The 18,283-nt window shown below is 38.9% G+C and overlaps 1 protein-coding gene across 4 annotated transcripts in view; it reads right to left on the minus strand.

Moving 5' to 3' along the window:
- Nucleotides 1-18,283, minus strand: part of LOC120527653 — a 72,823-nt gene that overhangs the window by 18,661 nt on the left and 35,879 nt on the right. For 2 of the 4 annotated variants that reach the window (XM_039751300.1, XM_039751299.1), the window contains exons 4-5: nt 11,772-11,879; nt 1,193-1,234 (exon numbers count right to left, since the gene is read on the minus strand). In XM_039751300.1, coding sequence (XP_039607234.1) covers nt 1,193-1,234; nt 11,772-11,879 — 150 coding nt within the window. Of the gene's footprint in view, nt 1-506; nt 546-1,192; nt 1,235-11,771; nt 11,880-18,283 lie in introns of all 4 variants that reach the window. The other 2 variants (XM_039751298.1, XM_039751301.1) reach the window with 2 other exon arrangements.

Raw genomic sequence — 18,283 nt, forward strand, 5'->3', positions numbered from 1 at the left:
GATGTCTATTATCAGCTTTCGGGGTGATCATTTTTATTACACTTTTTATTTTTATTTTATTTTATTGTAGAATCAACTCTCGGCAGAGTGCAGCAGGGCAGCTGTGCAGCGCATGCGTATGGGCACCGTTTTCATTCCCTACCACCTTCGCTAATCATTCTTGAGGCAGATTGAAGACTTAAGTGCCAGCCTAAGTGAAAAATTCAAGAAAATGTACTAAGTAATTGCAACACAAAAACTAACTTAATCAGTTTTAATGCGAAAAAATGCAGACGAAAGAAGAGAAGCAGAGGGCCACAAGGGTGGAGTAAAGAAAAGCTGCTCAGGAAGCAGCAAGCGCATCAACCTCTGAGCAAATGAATGCTAAACAGAGACAGGGAAAGAGTCTGGAAACTATGAATGCTCAAGTCAAGTGTATTCACTGCACGTTATCGTTATTTCAAGAGGTTTGCATTGTGAAATTAAATATTTCTATTTAGAATCTGAATGCCCCTACTGAATCTCACCATTCACATATAAAGTCTCCTCACCCGCTGGCTCATGCCCTAGAATAAGAAGAAGAACACCATTACAGTAGACAGCTATGAGGCCTTCCACCAATCAGGTTGAATCTAGTGCTGTTACGTGAGCCACTTCATACAGGCAATTTGTTCTCACGTAGACAGCAATGGAGTAATATCTTCTATACAGCAGACCATCTCATCTTCTTGGGTAATTTATACTTTATTTAAAAAGCATTATATATATTTGAATGGAAACCATAACTGGCCCTCCCACAAGGCTTACTTGTCTACTTGGTATAATATGCACATAATGAATGTCTACCACAGCTCCTAATGCATGTAGCAAGTGTGCACTTGACAACTAATAAATGAACAGATCCTTCACCTCCCATACATTTTACATGTAGGACAGTTATTACTTCTTCCTGAAAGAAAACCTTTGCACTTCTCTCATCATCAGCCTTTCTCACATGTGCCGACTTGGTCTAGGCTCAATTCAAAGTACACAATCTTGAGCTCCTGAAGATTCAATCAGTCCGTTTATCAGCAGATTCATTTAGATGAAAGAGTAACAAAAAAACAGAACATCTCGGGTACCTCATCAACAGATTAATATATTGAAAAGTATCATTATATGAGGCACCGGTCCTTCATGCACATTCACCATTCTGGGGCACTCGTCATCTTACCTGATGTCTGTAGTACCTTATGGTATGGGCAATATTTCACACCTGAAAGAAAATAAAGCAAATGGTAAAAATATGGAGGCAGGTGATTGGCTCCAGTGAAAGGTCTGTCTGTAGTGTACTGATTTTCATTTAATTTCAACAGCACCATACTGGAAAAAGATCTTATGTTCATTTAAAGTTCAAGGAGGTACCATCAGGATTTCAAAGGTGTGATTTGTACCCAGTGACTAGACTAGATGAATTTTACGACCTGTTGTATAATTTTCAAAGTTAAAGAAGCACTTCTTCTAGTTGAGAACTCATTGTCCTTGTCAAACTACGTGACCACTTCTAATACCGTCTTCTTAGTTGACGTAGAAGCTGCCATTAAACATTATGTGACTCCTCGCCTTCTACTTCTAACACCAGCTTAGAACATTTACAGTTAAGTTTCAGGGTAGGCCTAGACCAACAGGTTCATTTTCATTGGCACACTACCAACAAGCAGTGCTGGACCAGCCTTGAACTCCCATCTCTCATATTTATGGTCTAACCTAGAGCTCATGTGGCAATAAATAGTGTATTTAAAGAAGAAAGTTAGGAGGTTTTAGCTTATATTGTATTACTAGCAGAATACCCGCGCTTCGCAGCGGAGAAGTAGTGTGTTAAAGAAGGTACGAAAAAGAAAAGGAAAAATTTTAAAAATAACGTAACATGGTTGTTAATGTAATTGCTTTGTCATTGATATGAGTGTTGTTCTCATATCTATCTATATATATATATCTCTATCTATCTATATATATATATATACCCGCGCTTGGCAGCGGAGAAGTAGTGTGTTAAAGAAGAAAAGAGAAAGAAAAGGAAACATTTTGAAAATAACGTAACATGATTGTCAATGTAATTGTTTTGTCACTGTTATGAGTGTCGCTGTGATATATATATATATAGAGCAAAATACCCGCGCTTCGCAGCGATGTCATGTGTTAAAGAAGTTATGAAAAGAAAAGGAAACATTTTAAAAATAATGTAACATGATTGTCAAAGTAATTGTTTTGTGTATTTGGCAGCATCACAAAGTTATTTTCGTCTAGCTGAATCAGAAAATGTACCACGACGTCTGACACGCCTCCTTTTTACTGTTTTCTCACAGCTTGGATTGCTGCTGTCATATACACACACACACACACACACACACACACACACACACACACACATACATACATACATATATATATATATATATACATATATACACATACATATCTTCATATCTACATATCTATATACATATCTACATATACACATATATATATATATATATATATATATATACATACATACCTATCTACATCATATATACACACACATACATACATACACACACACAAATTATATATATGTGTGTATGTATGTATGTATGTATGTATGTATGTGTGTGTGTGTGTGTGTGTATATATATACACATACATATACTTGTGTGTATGTTTGTATGTGTCTATATGTGTGTGTATAGGTTTGGTCACTGAGTGCAAGGGAAAAATAATAAATTATAGTCTATAAGTTATTAAACAGTAAAACATTAACGTTTTAAGAAGTACAGGTACATTGAAATTACATTTTCTATGTGAGCGTTCAAATTTGTGCCTCTGGTAATGTGCCTTACCGGCATTTAAAGAAAATTAGTTTTGTGTCCTCTGCAGTGTTAAGAGAGAAAGGCTTTGGTTTGGGATAAAAGGAAAAAGGTGTAAAGAAAGGAAAGTTGCCTTTTTCTTTTATATAGTATAGAGAAATGTGTTCGCTGACGTTATGATCGCCTTTTGGGGACAGTCGCGGTGGGTCTTGTGTAGACTGGTGAGACATCCCCACCATTAATCGGCTTTAATGGCACTGTCAGTCCTCCACTCCTGTGCGTGTCTTCATAATCCGAGCTGAGGACCTCATAATCGTATACGTGCAAAAGAAAGTGTGAATCGCCTTAATATTATTTTGCCGTGGTGTAGAAAAGGGGTCCCGTGTTTGCACTTGTCTGGGCTATAGCGCAGGGGGAGGATGAAAAAAATGAAAAGTGTTCACTTTGACTTAAGGCAGAAGCGCAGTCAGCGTCTCAAAGGCGGCACAGCTATGCGCGCTGGCTGCTCGACTTTGCTGGGCAGGAGACCCCAGTTTGCAGACACGTTCATGATATCAAAAGTCTCAGCGCTCTTTGGAGGTCATTCATATATTATATATATAGCAAAATACCCGCCTACCGGCGGAGAAGTAGTGTGTTAAAGAAGTAATGAAAAGAAAAGGAAACATTTTAAGAATAACGTAACATGATTGACATTGTCATGAGTGTTGCTGTCATATATATGCCTGCCTAAATAAGTCACCCTCGCTTTGCTCTTACTTTTTACCGTTCATTTAATCATGGCTAGTGGCGAAAAATTATAAAATGGAAGGAGGATGGCTTTACCAAAACAATTATTGATGGCGAATCGATTATTCATAAAGCTTGAATTGGTGATCTGTTTTTCTGTGTTAACCTCATATTTTTCATACTTCTTCTCAAACTAAGGTGGTGCGAGGGTAAAATGAATCGTGATGCGCTGATCAATGTAATCCGTGTACCAGGAAATCATGCATTGACAAAAGCTCCCTTTGCTTGTAATGCAAAGTGTGATTAAATGCATTATTTTTAACGTTATGGAGCACATGCATCAAGCTTCTCAGCTGTGCTTGTGCTAAGAAAAGGAAAGATTTTAAAAATAACGTAACACGATTGTCAATGTGACCTTTTGTAAGTAGTGCCTGGAGGATTCAGTGTGTAGAAACTCTAGAGACAGCGTGTGTATTAACTTGTGGATTTTTCTGTGAGTATTTGGTGGCAGTCTGACGGTTGCTTCGAAGACAGCGTTAACTGAGCTCAGCTCAGAGCAAAATGAGGTGGGAGGGGAGATGATGACGTGACTCCCCCACCCGCCTTAACTGTCAATCCCTCACAAACACAGTCTCTCGGAATTTGCATAAGCACACCCCTTCACCTACAATTTTAACTTAGTTACAAAGTGATCAAAACTCGTTTATATCCTCGCCCTCTCATTAAACTTGTATCCCGCATTACCTGTGGGCATGTGAAACGCCAGCGGTAGCCTGTCTATGAACTTAATTTAAAGTTTAGGTTTACATCGTGCTTTCTTTCCGAGGTAGCAGCACTCATGAATATGGTAGTATATGTCACTCGCTCACTTCTTATTGTTTCGCTGCCTTCTCAATTATAAAATGCATGTTTTCTTAAGCGCTTTTTGGAGGTCTTCCTGGTTTTCTACGCACTGCATTGACAGTCAGTTCACGTGATTACATGGGAGGCGTGATGATGTCACACAAAACTCCGCCCCCCCACGTCATTCCAGCTCAACTCCATTACAGTTAATGGAGAAAAATACCTTCCAGTTATGACCATTAGGCGTAGAATTTCGAAATGAAACCTGCCCAACTTTTGTAAGTAAGCTGGAAGGAATGAGCCTGCCAAATTTCAGCCTTCTACCTACACGGGAAGTTGGAGAATTAGTGATGAGTCAGTGAGTGAGTGAGTGAGAGTGAAAGAGTGAGTGATTGAGTGAGTGAGGGCTTTGCCTTTTATTAGTATAGATATGTCTTACTTTTTAGGACTGAATATTGTGGCCTAGGCAGAGAAGTGCACCTCTAAAGACACTGTAAGAATGGACCAGGAGATCCATCCATCCATCCATTATCCAACGCTATATCCTAACTACAGGGTCACGGGGTTCTGCTGGAGCCAATCCCAGCCCACCACAGGGCGTGCACACACACACACACACACCTACACACTAGGGACAATTTAGAATTGCCAATCCACCTAACCTGCATGTCTTTTGACTGTGGGAGGAAACCCACGCAAACACGGGGAGAACATGCAAACTCTATGCAGGGAGGACCCGGGAAGTCGACCCAGGTCTCCTAACTGCGAGGCAGCAGCGCTACCACTGTGCCACCGTGCCGCCAGACCAGGAGATAAGTGAGTTAAACGTAAGGGCAAAAAAATGGTCTTTGATCAGGCAGGGCATCAAAATCAAAATGAGACACAAAGGGAATAGTCAGAAATAAGTGAACCAAAATGCCTAAGCACAAACTAAAATCTTTCACCTAATTACATGTTAATGAGTTAATATGTGGCATATAGATTAATAAATATTTTGTATATCTTTTACTTGTTATAATGTTTAAAGAGCAAAGAAGATGGAGAAGCTGTTTTTTTTCCACCCCCAAAGTTTAAGGAATGCTGCTTTTTATGACTGAATTGCTGGCCATCAGTGACAGAGAGGGCTAGTTTTGTTGCATAATAACTTGCATTTCCTTTCTTGGCTGTTTGTTTGAAGGATGCTGATAAAATTACTTGAGATGGAGGGATGCGCTTGAGATATTCAATTGGCGAATGGCCCATGGATGGTGTGCATGTTTGTCAGGAGCTGCACAGGAACAATAAAAAAGGGACGCTTGCAAAGGCATGCACTCTCTGCCATGTTGCCTTCCGATAAAAGCAGGTTGCCAGAGCCTGTGCAGATGATGAGCTAACCAAGAAGAATCAAATGAAACTATAGATTATTGCGCCATCTGAAACTGCATATCTAGCATCATCAGGTTGTAGTGTCTTGATTTGTAAAGCCACATTCTATTTGCTTGTATGTCACTAATTATAATAAAATGTATTACCTATAATGCAAAGTTAAAAGTGTAGCTCTTTCACCTGCCTGTTCTTTCACTCTAATTGCCTGAGGTTATAGATAGAGAAGGGGAAAACACTACACTTTGCCCAAATATTGAAAGATTTGTTTTTAAAAGCAAATTGAACTAAAACTGCGATGCATGCTGTATATCATCTGATATCTGACATAAACACTGGCACAGACATCCCATCAATTGACTGGCAAGCTGGATTTGTTAGTAGGCACATCCATATGAAGAATGTACAGAATAATTATGTGACCATCTTATACAAAAGAATAGCAGAACAAAGCTCATAGCACCACACACATAGGGCAGTTTAAAGACTCAAGGGCTGGAGGTATAACCTATCATCAAGTGTAACTCCTATGAATTGGTAAGCTATAGTGTCTCTGTATGATATCAGTGGGTTCTCTCCATTCATGTATGTATATCTAATGCACAATTATATATTATTAGAGTAGTTTTGACAAAAACAGGCCTTTCAGATCAACAGGTTGGTCAATCCTATTCATCTAATTTCTCCAAAACAATGTTGAGTCCCCCAAGCTCTGCTCTCCAACACACTACTTGGTAAATCTCTTTCATTCTTACATTTTTGGGAAATTTACCCTTAATAAGTTTTCAAGGTGAGTTCTTGTCGAAGAAGTAAGTAACAGCAGATGTCCACTGTACTGATTTGCTTCAAAATTTGAAACACTCCGAATCTCTGTTTGTTTAAACTTAAAAGGTTCATCTCTTTCAGTGTCTCCTCATTGTACTTCTCAGTTCTGGAATCAGCCTAGCTGCACTTCTCTGGACTTTCTCTAGTGCTGCTATGTCTTTTTTTGTAAGATGGAGGCCAAACTGCACACATTAGTCTAGGTGAGGCCTCACTAGTGCATTATATAACCTTCTTTGACTTATACGTTACACATTTTGATATATAACCAAATACCTTGTTCACATTGTTGATTGCTTTTGCAGATTGTCTGGATGTAGATAATTACGAGTCCACTATGACTCCCAGGTTCTTCTCATAAGATGCACTTTCAGGTTTCACACCTTACATTGCACATTCAGATTTAACATTGTTACTTCCTTTATGTAACGCTTTACGTTTATTTACATAAAATTTCACTTATCACAAATCTTCTAAAGGAGCCCTAACATCCATCCATCTATTATCCAACCCGCAACATCCTAACTACAGGGTCACGGGAGTCCGCCGGAGCCAATCCCAGCCAACACAGGACGCAAGGCAGGAAACAAATGAGCCCTAACATAACATAGCATATTTTCAAACCTATTTAATCCAGCTCAGGCAGGGATGGGGCAGAGAATTAGAACATTTTAGAACATTAGAACAATGTAAATGAAAACAAGCCATTCAGCCCAACAAAGCTCATTAGTCCTATCCACTTAATTCTTCTAACAGAGCATCAAGCCTAAAGTTTTATTGTCTTGTCCTTGCAACCACTCGTGCACCGTTTTCTTCACGCCGTCATCTGTCTTGAATTGACAACCACCCAAATGTTTTTTTATTGGTCCAAAAAAGTGGAAATCACACGGTGCCAAATCTGGCGAATAAAGAGGATGTGGCAATACGTCAAACTTCAGTTTCTCCAGACAAGCTTTAGTGTTCCTAGCAGAGTGTGGGCAGGCATTGTCTTGTAGCAAAAGGACTCCTTGAGACAGCAGTCCCTGCCGCTTGGATCGAATAGCAGGATTCACATTGGTCTCCAAAAGTCACAGTAACTTGCACTAGTGACTGTAGTACCCCTCAGCATGTAGTGTCCGACAATAACTCAGGTGCACGAATGGTTGCGAGGATAAGACAAAACCTTTTATTCTGCTGGAATTCAGGCACTTCCAGCCAGGTGGTGCAACTGCATTGAGAAGGCTGGAGATTACATTGAGGAATTAAGTTATCAATCTTGTTAAGGTTTGTTCCATTTTCTAGTAAATTCCATTGTCTAACTTTAGCTTGACTCCACCTCGTATTTGCAATTTTCCAGGCCTTCAGAATTTCCCCATTGCATAGTGACTTCCTAAAAATATGCATCAAGAGTTTATATATGTACTTGCTAATCTCCTTAAAAACTCGAGGGTAAGTATTATCTGGTCCTAGTGATTTGTTTGATTTAAGCCTATTTAATCTAAGCAGCATTTCTCCCTCTGCAATTTCCAAATCACTCAGTACCTCCTTAGTAGTCCCTTTTACCACTGAGAGGTTATCTACTTCCTCACATGGGAGTTAAGAGCATCTGCTATTTCAGTATCTGTTGTCAAGCTTGGGTCACACAGTTGCACAGATTCATTCAGAGTTTTCAAGAAACATAAACTTAATTCGTAAACAGCATAATAAAGCATAAAGCAGAGGCAGAGGATGTCTGCGGGAAGATAGACAAGGCAGTGAACAAAAAAACAGCTGCAGTACAGGCTTTTAAATGTTCGAAGCTCTGCGCGAGATGCAGATCAGCAAGCCTGCAGCTGATCTAGCAAAGAGGAGATAAAAAACTGTATTTGTTTCCCGTTGAATCACTGTTTAAGAGGGGGTTTCGGAGGAGTGGCCACATCCCCTTGGGGCTGCGTTCAGCTTCTTCACACTGTATATTTTAATTCTGTTTAACTATTCCTAATGCACTTCACCCCCTCTTTATTAACCTACTGTGGAGTTTTTTTAAATTACCTATTAATTCCGAATTTAGGTATCAGTCCTGCGTTACATGTAAAACATTTTTAAACCTGTTCCACTGCTCCTCAACTGTCTCCGCACTTAAAAGCTTATCCCAGTGTATCCTCCTTAGACTTTGTAGCATCTGCTCAAAATTTAATCTACGAAAGTAAATCTTAGTAAATTTTGTCTTTGCATCCACACTCTTACAAATCACTGAGAACTGTGTTATATTATGGTCACTTGACCCTAGTGGTTCAATCACCTCTGCACCTTCAATTCTATCCTGATTATTACAAAATACTAAATCTGGACAGGCTTCCCCCCGTGTTTGGCTTTAACATACTGTGTTAAAAAACGGTCACTGATTGCTTCTAAAACTCCTACTCTTGTGTTCTGTTATTTGCAAGGTTATCCCAGTTAATAGTCAGGTAGTTAAAGTCCCCCATGACTATAATATCCCCCTATAAACTTGCCCTTATAATATTACTAAAAAATCACTGAAATCACTGTCTGAATTGGGCAGTCAATAACACACTGCTAAAATAAGGCCTCATTCCATAATGTTTTCCAGACAAAGCCAGACGTCCTCACTAAGATGGGGCTTATCATCCAATTGAAAAGTACATGCTTTTAAATTCTGCCTCACATGAACAGCAACAGCTCCTCCTTTTTTGTTCTGTCTATTCTTCCTAAAATTGTGCGTCCCACTATGTTATACTCATCCTCATTCTTTTTATTTAGCCAGGCTTCTGTTATTGTTATAACATCATAATTATGCTCCACTACATACAACAGCGTTTCTCAACCTTTAAGTATTTGCGACCCGAGTTTTCATAACAGTTTTAATCGCGCCCCCCTAACATTTTTTTGAAATGTAGATGCATATTATAAAAACCTACTTTTATCGACATTTATCCGACTCTATATTTATTGTTCTAGTATCAGAATGTAGTTTAAGTTAATTTGTTTTGGTTTCAAAAGATGTTTTTTTTCATATTTTTGATTCTTGTTTTCTTTTTTTCACATCTTCGCACCCCCCCTTTTTGTTACTTTGCGCCCCCCTAGGGGGGCCCGGGGCCCGCCCCACAGGTTGAGAACCACTGACATACAACTCCATCTTACATGTTTTATTTTTGATACGTCTTGCATTAAGGCAAGTTATTTTTAATGTGTTACTCATAATACTTTTGCATTTAAACATTGGGTTAGAATTTATATTACTGTGCATTTTTGTTTTTACACTATTGTTTGCATGTAATATTTTAAACCTGGCCTTTCCTAGACTCCCTGCCCCATCCCATAGTCTAGTATAAACATGTCTCCTCAACTAACCTACTGATACGCCTCCCCAACACATTGGTGCCCCTCCAGTTCAGATGCAACCCATCACGGCAGAACAGGTCCCATCTGTTCCAAAAGAAATACCAGCACCCCGTAAACCTATACCCTTCTACCCTAAACTAAGATTTGAGCCATGTGTTAAGCCTTCCAATCTCCACAATATTACCTAGAGTGGTGTGTGACACAGGCAGAACTTCAAAGAGGACTACCTTGTCAGTTCTGTTCCTCAGTCTGGCACCTAAATCTTTACATTTGGATTGCAGAACTGACAGACTACCCTTATTTACGTCATTGTTCCAACATGGACAATGACTACTGGATCAATCCGTGCTCTGGCCAAGAGCCTATCAAACCTTTTAAGGAGTTCTCAAACCTCTACATCTGGAAGGCAACACATTGTGTGAGACTCTATGTCTCTGGAGAAAACCTGCACTTCAAAACCCCTAATGACTGAGTTACCAACTATCACTACCTCTGTCTTTATGGGAACTGGTTTTGAGGTGGCCTGTTGGCGCTCTTCATGCCTTCCTACCACCTCAGAATCTTCAGAGACACTGTCAAGCACCACAAGCACCGGAAAACAGTTTAACACTTTCAATTCTGGAGTTGATGAAATTTGACAGAACTTCAATAATTCTGCAAGGAAGATGACCAAATATTCTGTAATCTAGGTATACAAAGCTGGTAGACCCATATCCAAACAGACCGATGGCAGTCATTAAACTAAAAGGAAATCAAGGAAGTTGTCACTTATTCAACAAGGTTATTCTAGGTTTTTTTTTTTCATTTTTTATTGATTTTTCAGAACTGCTGCAGTTTATGCTACTTCAATGGTGTAAAGCAAAATCTACTATATAATAAAACACTAAGGTCTGTGTGTTCAGTATTTCTGAGCAATCAGATTGGTAAGTTTGGCTTTGGTGATGTGACCAAAGAGGAAGTGGGAGTGTGAGGCGCACAAGATATAGGAGGCATGCTGAGAGAGTCAGCTGAAAAGATGATAAGACTAGACAGGAGAAAGAAATGTGCCTCAAAAATAATGACAGAGTATAAGAAGCAGGTTTTATGGGAACACGCCTGAGAAAGGGAGTGAAACTGAAGAGCAGTTTAGACATATACAGATGCAGGGAAAAGGCACTGAAGATACGCATAGGGCAGGAGATAGCAAATATTTTTAAAATAATATATTACCTGCCTTTTACAGGTAGCATGGCTAGTGTATAAATACACCTGGAGGAGGTCATTTTAAGAGGTTTTGATATCAGGCAGAAAGACAGAAGTGACTATTTTCAAGGGGTGTGATGATTTTCAGTAGGCACCTTATGTACTTATTTGAATACTCGGTGGTCGGAATATTGGACTTGAACACATCAGCATGTGTGCTAGTGACCAATGATAGAACGGCAGCGCACCCAGGATTGGTTACGCCGTGGCACGCCGGTGGGATAGGCTCTGGCTCCCATGATCCTGAACTGGATCCAATGGGTCAGAAAATGGATGACTGGAGGGTTACGCTATCATCACCTGTGACTCCTAAAGGATAAATTTCCATTTTATATGCAGTACTTCTATCTTTAAGAGAAGAATAATTAGTTGTAGGAGTTAGAAAGAGGTCAACATAAAAGTGAAAGATCCATGTCTGAAGGCTCAGTAGACAAGACTTTGTTTTCTGTTTTTCAACATTAGATTGATGTTAACCTATTTTTAGTTAATATGTCCATTTCGGACGTGTTGATATGCCTAATGAAGGTGCTGTGACACGTTATCTTCAAAACACTTAGCGTAAAGCCAGCTGATTTCTTATTTCACATCAGCAAGTAACTGATGTAACATTAATGAGTAATAAACATAAATTAATAAATAAATACATACACCCTTGCTCTCTGGGGCACAATAATTGACTTGAAGCAATGGAGAGAATCATTAGAATGACTGTTAGCATTAGGGTCACCCAAACTATTCGTAGAGTCAGATAATCTTCTGTAAAAAAAGAAAAAAGAAAATTACATTATTTAAAATCTGAGATGTGAGCCCAGAATACATAAACAGGTACTACAAAGTTACAGATGACTGCTTGAGAAATCCTGAATAATCTGTGTGAGTTGTAAAAATAATCTTCTCGCATACTTTATCCAGTCTCAGTGGGGTCCTATCAAAATCATATCAGGTGCAAAAACAGGAACTGACCCTGGACAGGCCACCAGACCACCACTTGACACCCTTTTACTGGACTAGATTAGAGTCACATCACATATTTGTGAATAAAACCCAGAGTAGTCAGAGAGAAGCCCACACAAAAATGGGAAGAACAAACAAAGTGCATAATGACAGTAACCAGGTATGGATTTGAACCCAGTCTTCTTCAGCTCAGTGGCAACAGTGCTAACCATTGTGCCTCCATAGTCATTCGAAGGAACATGAATAATAGGTGTGATAGAGGAGTACCAGGGTTTCATTGCAGACTATTGGGGGAGCTGTATGATATGGACAGTGGTCCTGAAAAGACAAGAAAGGTGGTACTGGTGAGAGAGATAGATTTAGCCAGGTTTGACTTTAGGGTTGCACCCTTATGCTTTTGAAGAGTACCACATAAGTAATAACTTCAGAGTATAGGAACAAGGAGGGGACTCTGTGGTACCTGAAATTTGTCAAGAGAATAATAGTATTCATGTCCCCATTATTATACTAGAGTACTAGCTAGGAAGATTTTTTTAAAGGTGATTGTGAGAAAAAACATAATTAAAGACAGAAAAAGAGGTCAAAACCAAAAAGACTTGAATTGGAAATCTTAATCAATCTTAAAGCATTGAGGAAGCAGATACTCTTCCCATTCCTTTTTCTTCTCCATTTATCTTTATCCGCCTATTAAACTCATCAATTTACTTATTTTTACTAGCTTTAAGGTTTACTCCGTTGGCCATGCTCTCTTTCTCAGGGGTGGGGGTTGATTTGTTTTCAATCCTATTTTTTGTAAAAATGTATCTATTTGTTAGGAATGATTACAATAAAATCAATAAAATTAAAAAAAAAAAAAGAAAATCTTAATCATGAATTCAGTCACAAGTCGAGACCAAAAAAGTAGTTTAGAAAAAGGTCTGCTTTAAATAAAAGGCCGATCATCAAAAAGGATTTTCGAATCCACAATCTCGGATGAAGAAGTGCCTGACATGACGACCTTTTTACCCAGTTGCATTGCCACTAGCAGTTCACAACCCCTGATAACACTCCCGCTGACAACTCAGAGCTGTCCTAACAATGGTATGACCAAAATGGTGGTGCAAACTGTACAAAATAATTCACAACAACAAAAGTCAGCTTTCCATTGAAAAACTAATAGATTCAGAATCTCGGGCAATAAGAGATTCGGAATCTAGGGCTCCAGAAATCCCTAAAATGTGTGCCTATACTGACAAAGAAAAACAGCTAATAAATCGGCAATGAACCCTTTCACAACAAATATGTTATGGTCCAAACTTTGGGTGTTTAGCTGCCTGGGGTTGTGTAGCTCTGTAGTCTCCTTAGTTTTATGTTTAACCTAGAAAAGTGTGCAAAAACGTTGAATTAAAAAAAAATTACTATGTTTAACAGATACTTGTAAATACCAAAACATCAACATAAATACCATATTAAAGGTATGTCAAGAATCCACTGCTGTTCTGATGTGGATTTAGTGCACATCGTTTGTGTGATATGTTTTGAGACGGTCACAAACTTGCAGCCCGATGTTGCAATCAGGATTGTACAAGTGTGTTTCTGTGCACACGTTTCTTATATTTTCAGTTGTTGGTGCATGAGAGAGTAGAATATCAGTACCTGATCCACACGATTGATGCAGTCCTTGTTATTGTGTGCTGCCACAGTTACTTCCACATATTCCCTGATACAGACATTGACAATTGCTGCACTATGAACAGTGCTTAGGGGGATAACGTCTTTCTTGTCTTTCAACTTGATTGCAATCCTTTTACCTTTTTGCCACCCTTAAGTTTCACCCAACCATATTCATTGGGCTTATCATGGCAGTTCATATTTACAGTGCCGTATGCATCAGTTTCACTATTCGTGCCAACATCTGATGACCAATTCACATTGTCATCACTTATCACTCAATTTAACTAATTGCCAAGTTTCAGTTTGTTCTAAAACTTGCTTTACATTTTTTCATTTCCACACCATTGCATGCTTTGGTTGAAGACTTCACCCGACATATATATATTGATCAGTTACGATGGAGTGGGGCAAAACACATAGAAATTCATGATTTCCTGCAGCATGATTTTATTTTATCCACTAGATGGCAGCAGAATACCGTTCTGAGAGTTGTTTGGACATAAAGCTGTACATCAGAGGTGGCCAAACAGGTTAAAATGTATGCTAGGGGTTTAGGACTGCAAGAACACCTGGAGCTTATAGTGGGAGTTCTAGATGGATAGCCGGTCCCAGAGGAGATTTCTAACCCCATGTGTGACTGGGGCTATTCACCCAGAAGGGGTTCCTGGTTGGGGTATAAAAACCCCACCATGTCAGAACATAGTTGACTAATCAAATGATAAAATAAACAAATGAGGTTTACAAACTATAATATTCTCAGTCTTTAAATTCTCAATGAACAATACCCATTTAAACTTATAAAACCTTTCTATTTAACTACATATCACCATCCCTTTAACTGTAAAATACTTGTGTTACCTTTCAAATAACTGAATTCTTGATGAATAGCAAGAAAAAATTGAAATCTTAGCATATGCATATTATTTCACACTGAGATTAATATCATCAATCCATTTATATTGCAAATGCACTTTATCCTGAGCAAGGGTTGTGGGGATCTGGGAGATTATCCTGGCAAGTACAGGGCACAAGGCTGGAAAAATCTCTAATCAGGGCATTAGTCCATTGCAGGGTGAACACACATTTACATTTATTTATTTTGCTGACGCCTTTATCCAAGGCAACCTACAACATTTACGATACAATTGGTTACATTTCTTTTGGCTTTCCAATTGGAGCAGAGGCAGGTCAAGTGACTTTCTCATAGTCACACAGTATCAGTATCAGAATCTGAACCTACAACCTCAGGGTCTGAAGTCCAAAGCCTTAACCCTACACCATACTGCCTGCTGTACAACACACACACACACACTCTCTAATAGCAGCATATAATCACCCAAACATATAAACGTATAATCCCTTAACACTAGAATTACCAGAGCCTACGAAAAACTTGTAGATCCGTCCTACTTTAAAACGCTTCTCACCTCTCCATCAGCGTCTTTTGTCCTTTAAATGTGTTGATAAGCAGCAAACAGCAAGCAGTCTGCTATCACATCCCCGACCAGCGCACAGTTTTCTCAGCTCAAGTCTGTTTACCTGCGTGTCAGTTGCTTAGAGTTGTATAGAGTGAGAAGTCAAGCAAAATCACACCTTTTATAAATACTATATCGTTATTTGGAACACTTGCATTTCATGTGTGTTCCGTGTCTTACAACGATCTATGCAAAGTAAGCACACCATTAAAACAGAAACGTTTTTCGTGTTTTAGTAATAATTGACAAAATGTAGACATGAAGTGTATAATGTGTGAAGCCTGAATTACAAATATCAAAGAAACACTTTCACAAAAGATACAAGTATAACAGAACAAATGTGCTTTTTTCCCCTCCAAGACTATAACTGAAGAAAAAGAAATCAGGTTAGCGTTGCATGTTGTCCTGACTTCTCGGGTAGTATACTGGTTAGAGCTGCTGACTCCAATTCAGAAGGTTGTTGGTTTGAGTCTCAACGTCTCCCAAAATAAATGTTTTGAGTAGTGAGCTGTTCTTATTGTTAATATTATACAACAAAAACATACATTTGATCTGCGTCTGTAACAGCCACTGTAAATGTATAGTACTTGTCAAAGTCTTTTTTTAGTTTTACTAGTTTTACTTTATTTACTTATCTTCCTACAGCATAAAGTCACAAGTATACTGCAGAGCTTCCTCTGTTTGATCGTCAAGGGCATGCTCACAAATTACACATGCCACGAAAAATACCTGCTGACACTTTAGTACACGAGCAATGGCACGAGAATGCAGTTAGACTTTTTTTGGGCACATACACCATGCTAGCGTTGGCGGGCTCTGTAAGCTGTGCTGTTTCTTTGAAGGACAGGTGATTGGCAGGATGACACCGGACTTTCACCTTTACGCCTGGAGCAGCTGCGTTTTTCTTATTAACCATTAAGTAGTGCAAAATGAACAAATATCCAAACTATCAGAAAAAAGTCTTAATAAATAAAATGTAAATTAATTAGAAGGATTGTCATAAACATCAAGTGTAGGATGGTGCAGCAAGGCTGAAAGAGAACTAGACCCTGCTGCGGTGTGATGTGATACCCTCCCAGCCACAGTGCGGAAGTCACCTGGAGGACCCAAGTTCACGGCCAGCCTTTCCATGTGTGGATGTGAAATTGGATTAACAGGACTCTGAATGCTTCTTAGCAGCAAGTAAGGAGGGTCAATAAACCAGGAGTGCAATTTATCAATACACTTCAAGGAAGAAATGTAAACAAAACTAAACAAATAGGAAAATATGAACTAGAAAGAAGCAATCACCAAATAACCAATAATTTTAACATTACAGGAAACCAAAAAGATAAGAATACTGAATAATGCTTAGTGAGCAAGAAATAGCCAATGTCACAATAATGACTCCTCTCAGGTATTTGGATTTGATGGCAGAGAAGAGACAAATTTCAGAGTTTTATTTTTCCAGGTAGGATACAGTTCATGGGCCACTGAATGGAGAAGCTGCTTGTGTGGATCGGATGCCATTGTTGGCCTCTCTATCTGAATGAAAGTTAAAAGAAAAGAGTTTTTGTGATCTGACATGGGGGTCCTCTCCAGAACCAGCTTTCACTTGTACAGACAGCAACATTGTGGCCATAAACATCATTAGATATATTTGAACCTTTCAGCAAACATCAAGCATCAGTTTGAAGTTGTTGAGAATATTCCTAGTGTGATGGGCAAAATCATAATAACCTCTCAAAAATGAGCGCACAAATAAATATTAAAATGTTTATTTTTATTATTTCACAGTAATCAAATATAACTTCAAGTACAGGGTGAGTCAAAATTATGTTAACAATTGAATGACGGAAACAATTTATTCACAAAGATGATTTACAGGGATTTCTCAACCTGTTCACTATCATGTTCAACACATGTACCATATGTGGCACATAAATTGTCCACAAAAATCGTATATACAGTAAGTATATACATAGCAGTACCATTGGTGTTAACATAATTTTGACTCACCCAGCATAATAAATAGGACAAATAAGAAGAAGGACAGGACAAATATTAAGAAATTAATTTGCACAAAGAGATAAATGGAACTAACTACTTACCTTAAAAGCCCTAACTTACAGGTAGGAGTAAAGAAACAGGAATCTAGGGTTTAGTACACTCAAAACAAAAAAAACCCAAAGGCATAATCCTTTCAAATAAAACCATACAAAACTAAAGCCAACACCTAATATTACAATAATCCTAATTCTATCTAGGAAAAATCACAATGTCAAACAAATAGCAATATTCATTAAAGCCCACCTAAGTCAAAAACAGATCCTAAGAAGCATAAAGAAAGGCTAATGTCAAGTGCCGCCACAAAGAACTGAGACAACAAGGGCTGTTTTATTTCCCTCAGGTGACATATTTTTTTTTTTTAGCTTCACTAAAGTTGTCATTGAGGAGCTAGTTCTTGTATGCAGGCATTCACCCTGGTTTTGTAGGTCCCAGTAGACTCTGCCAAAAAAAACTCTTCACCAGCTTCACTTTTCAGGCAAAACAAAGTCTGTCATGACATTTGGTAACAGATGCACTTCTCTTTGCTATTATTTTAGTCATTGTATCAGCTAAAACAATGTAGAATTATAAAACATAAGTTCCCCCAAAAGTATATCTTGTGGACACTGGAGCTCCCCAACACCTGACATAAACTGACATAGACACAAGTCCAACACAACACAGGCTTTTATTGTGTCTTTTCATGGGAAACTCTTCCCCAGTCATTTCCCACAGCAATAAGTGTAAGTCACTTACAAGCACAGTACAAAGCACAGTCAATACTCTCTGTTTCTGTCTTCTCCGTCTCTCTCCGCATCCTCTTTCGTCCATCAAGCTTTGTCTTCTCCCTACTGACTCAGGCTGCTGGAATGAATTGAGGCTGCTCCTTTTATGCTGCACCTGGGAGTACTTCCAATGGTTTGTTAGCATAGCCCAGAAGCACTTCCGGGTACGGCAGAAGCCCTACAAAACTGGCAGTCCCCTCAGTACCACCCGGTAGCACCACCAGAACCCAACAGGGCTGAGCCAGCATACTTCAATTTCCAGTGC

This window comes from Polypterus senegalus, chromosome 4 (assembly GCF_016835505.1).
Source record: "Polypterus senegalus isolate Bchr_013 chromosome 4, ASM1683550v1, whole genome shotgun sequence".
Classification (NCBI taxonomy): Eukaryota; Metazoa; Chordata; class Cladistia; order Polypteriformes; family Polypteridae; genus Polypterus; species Polypterus senegalus.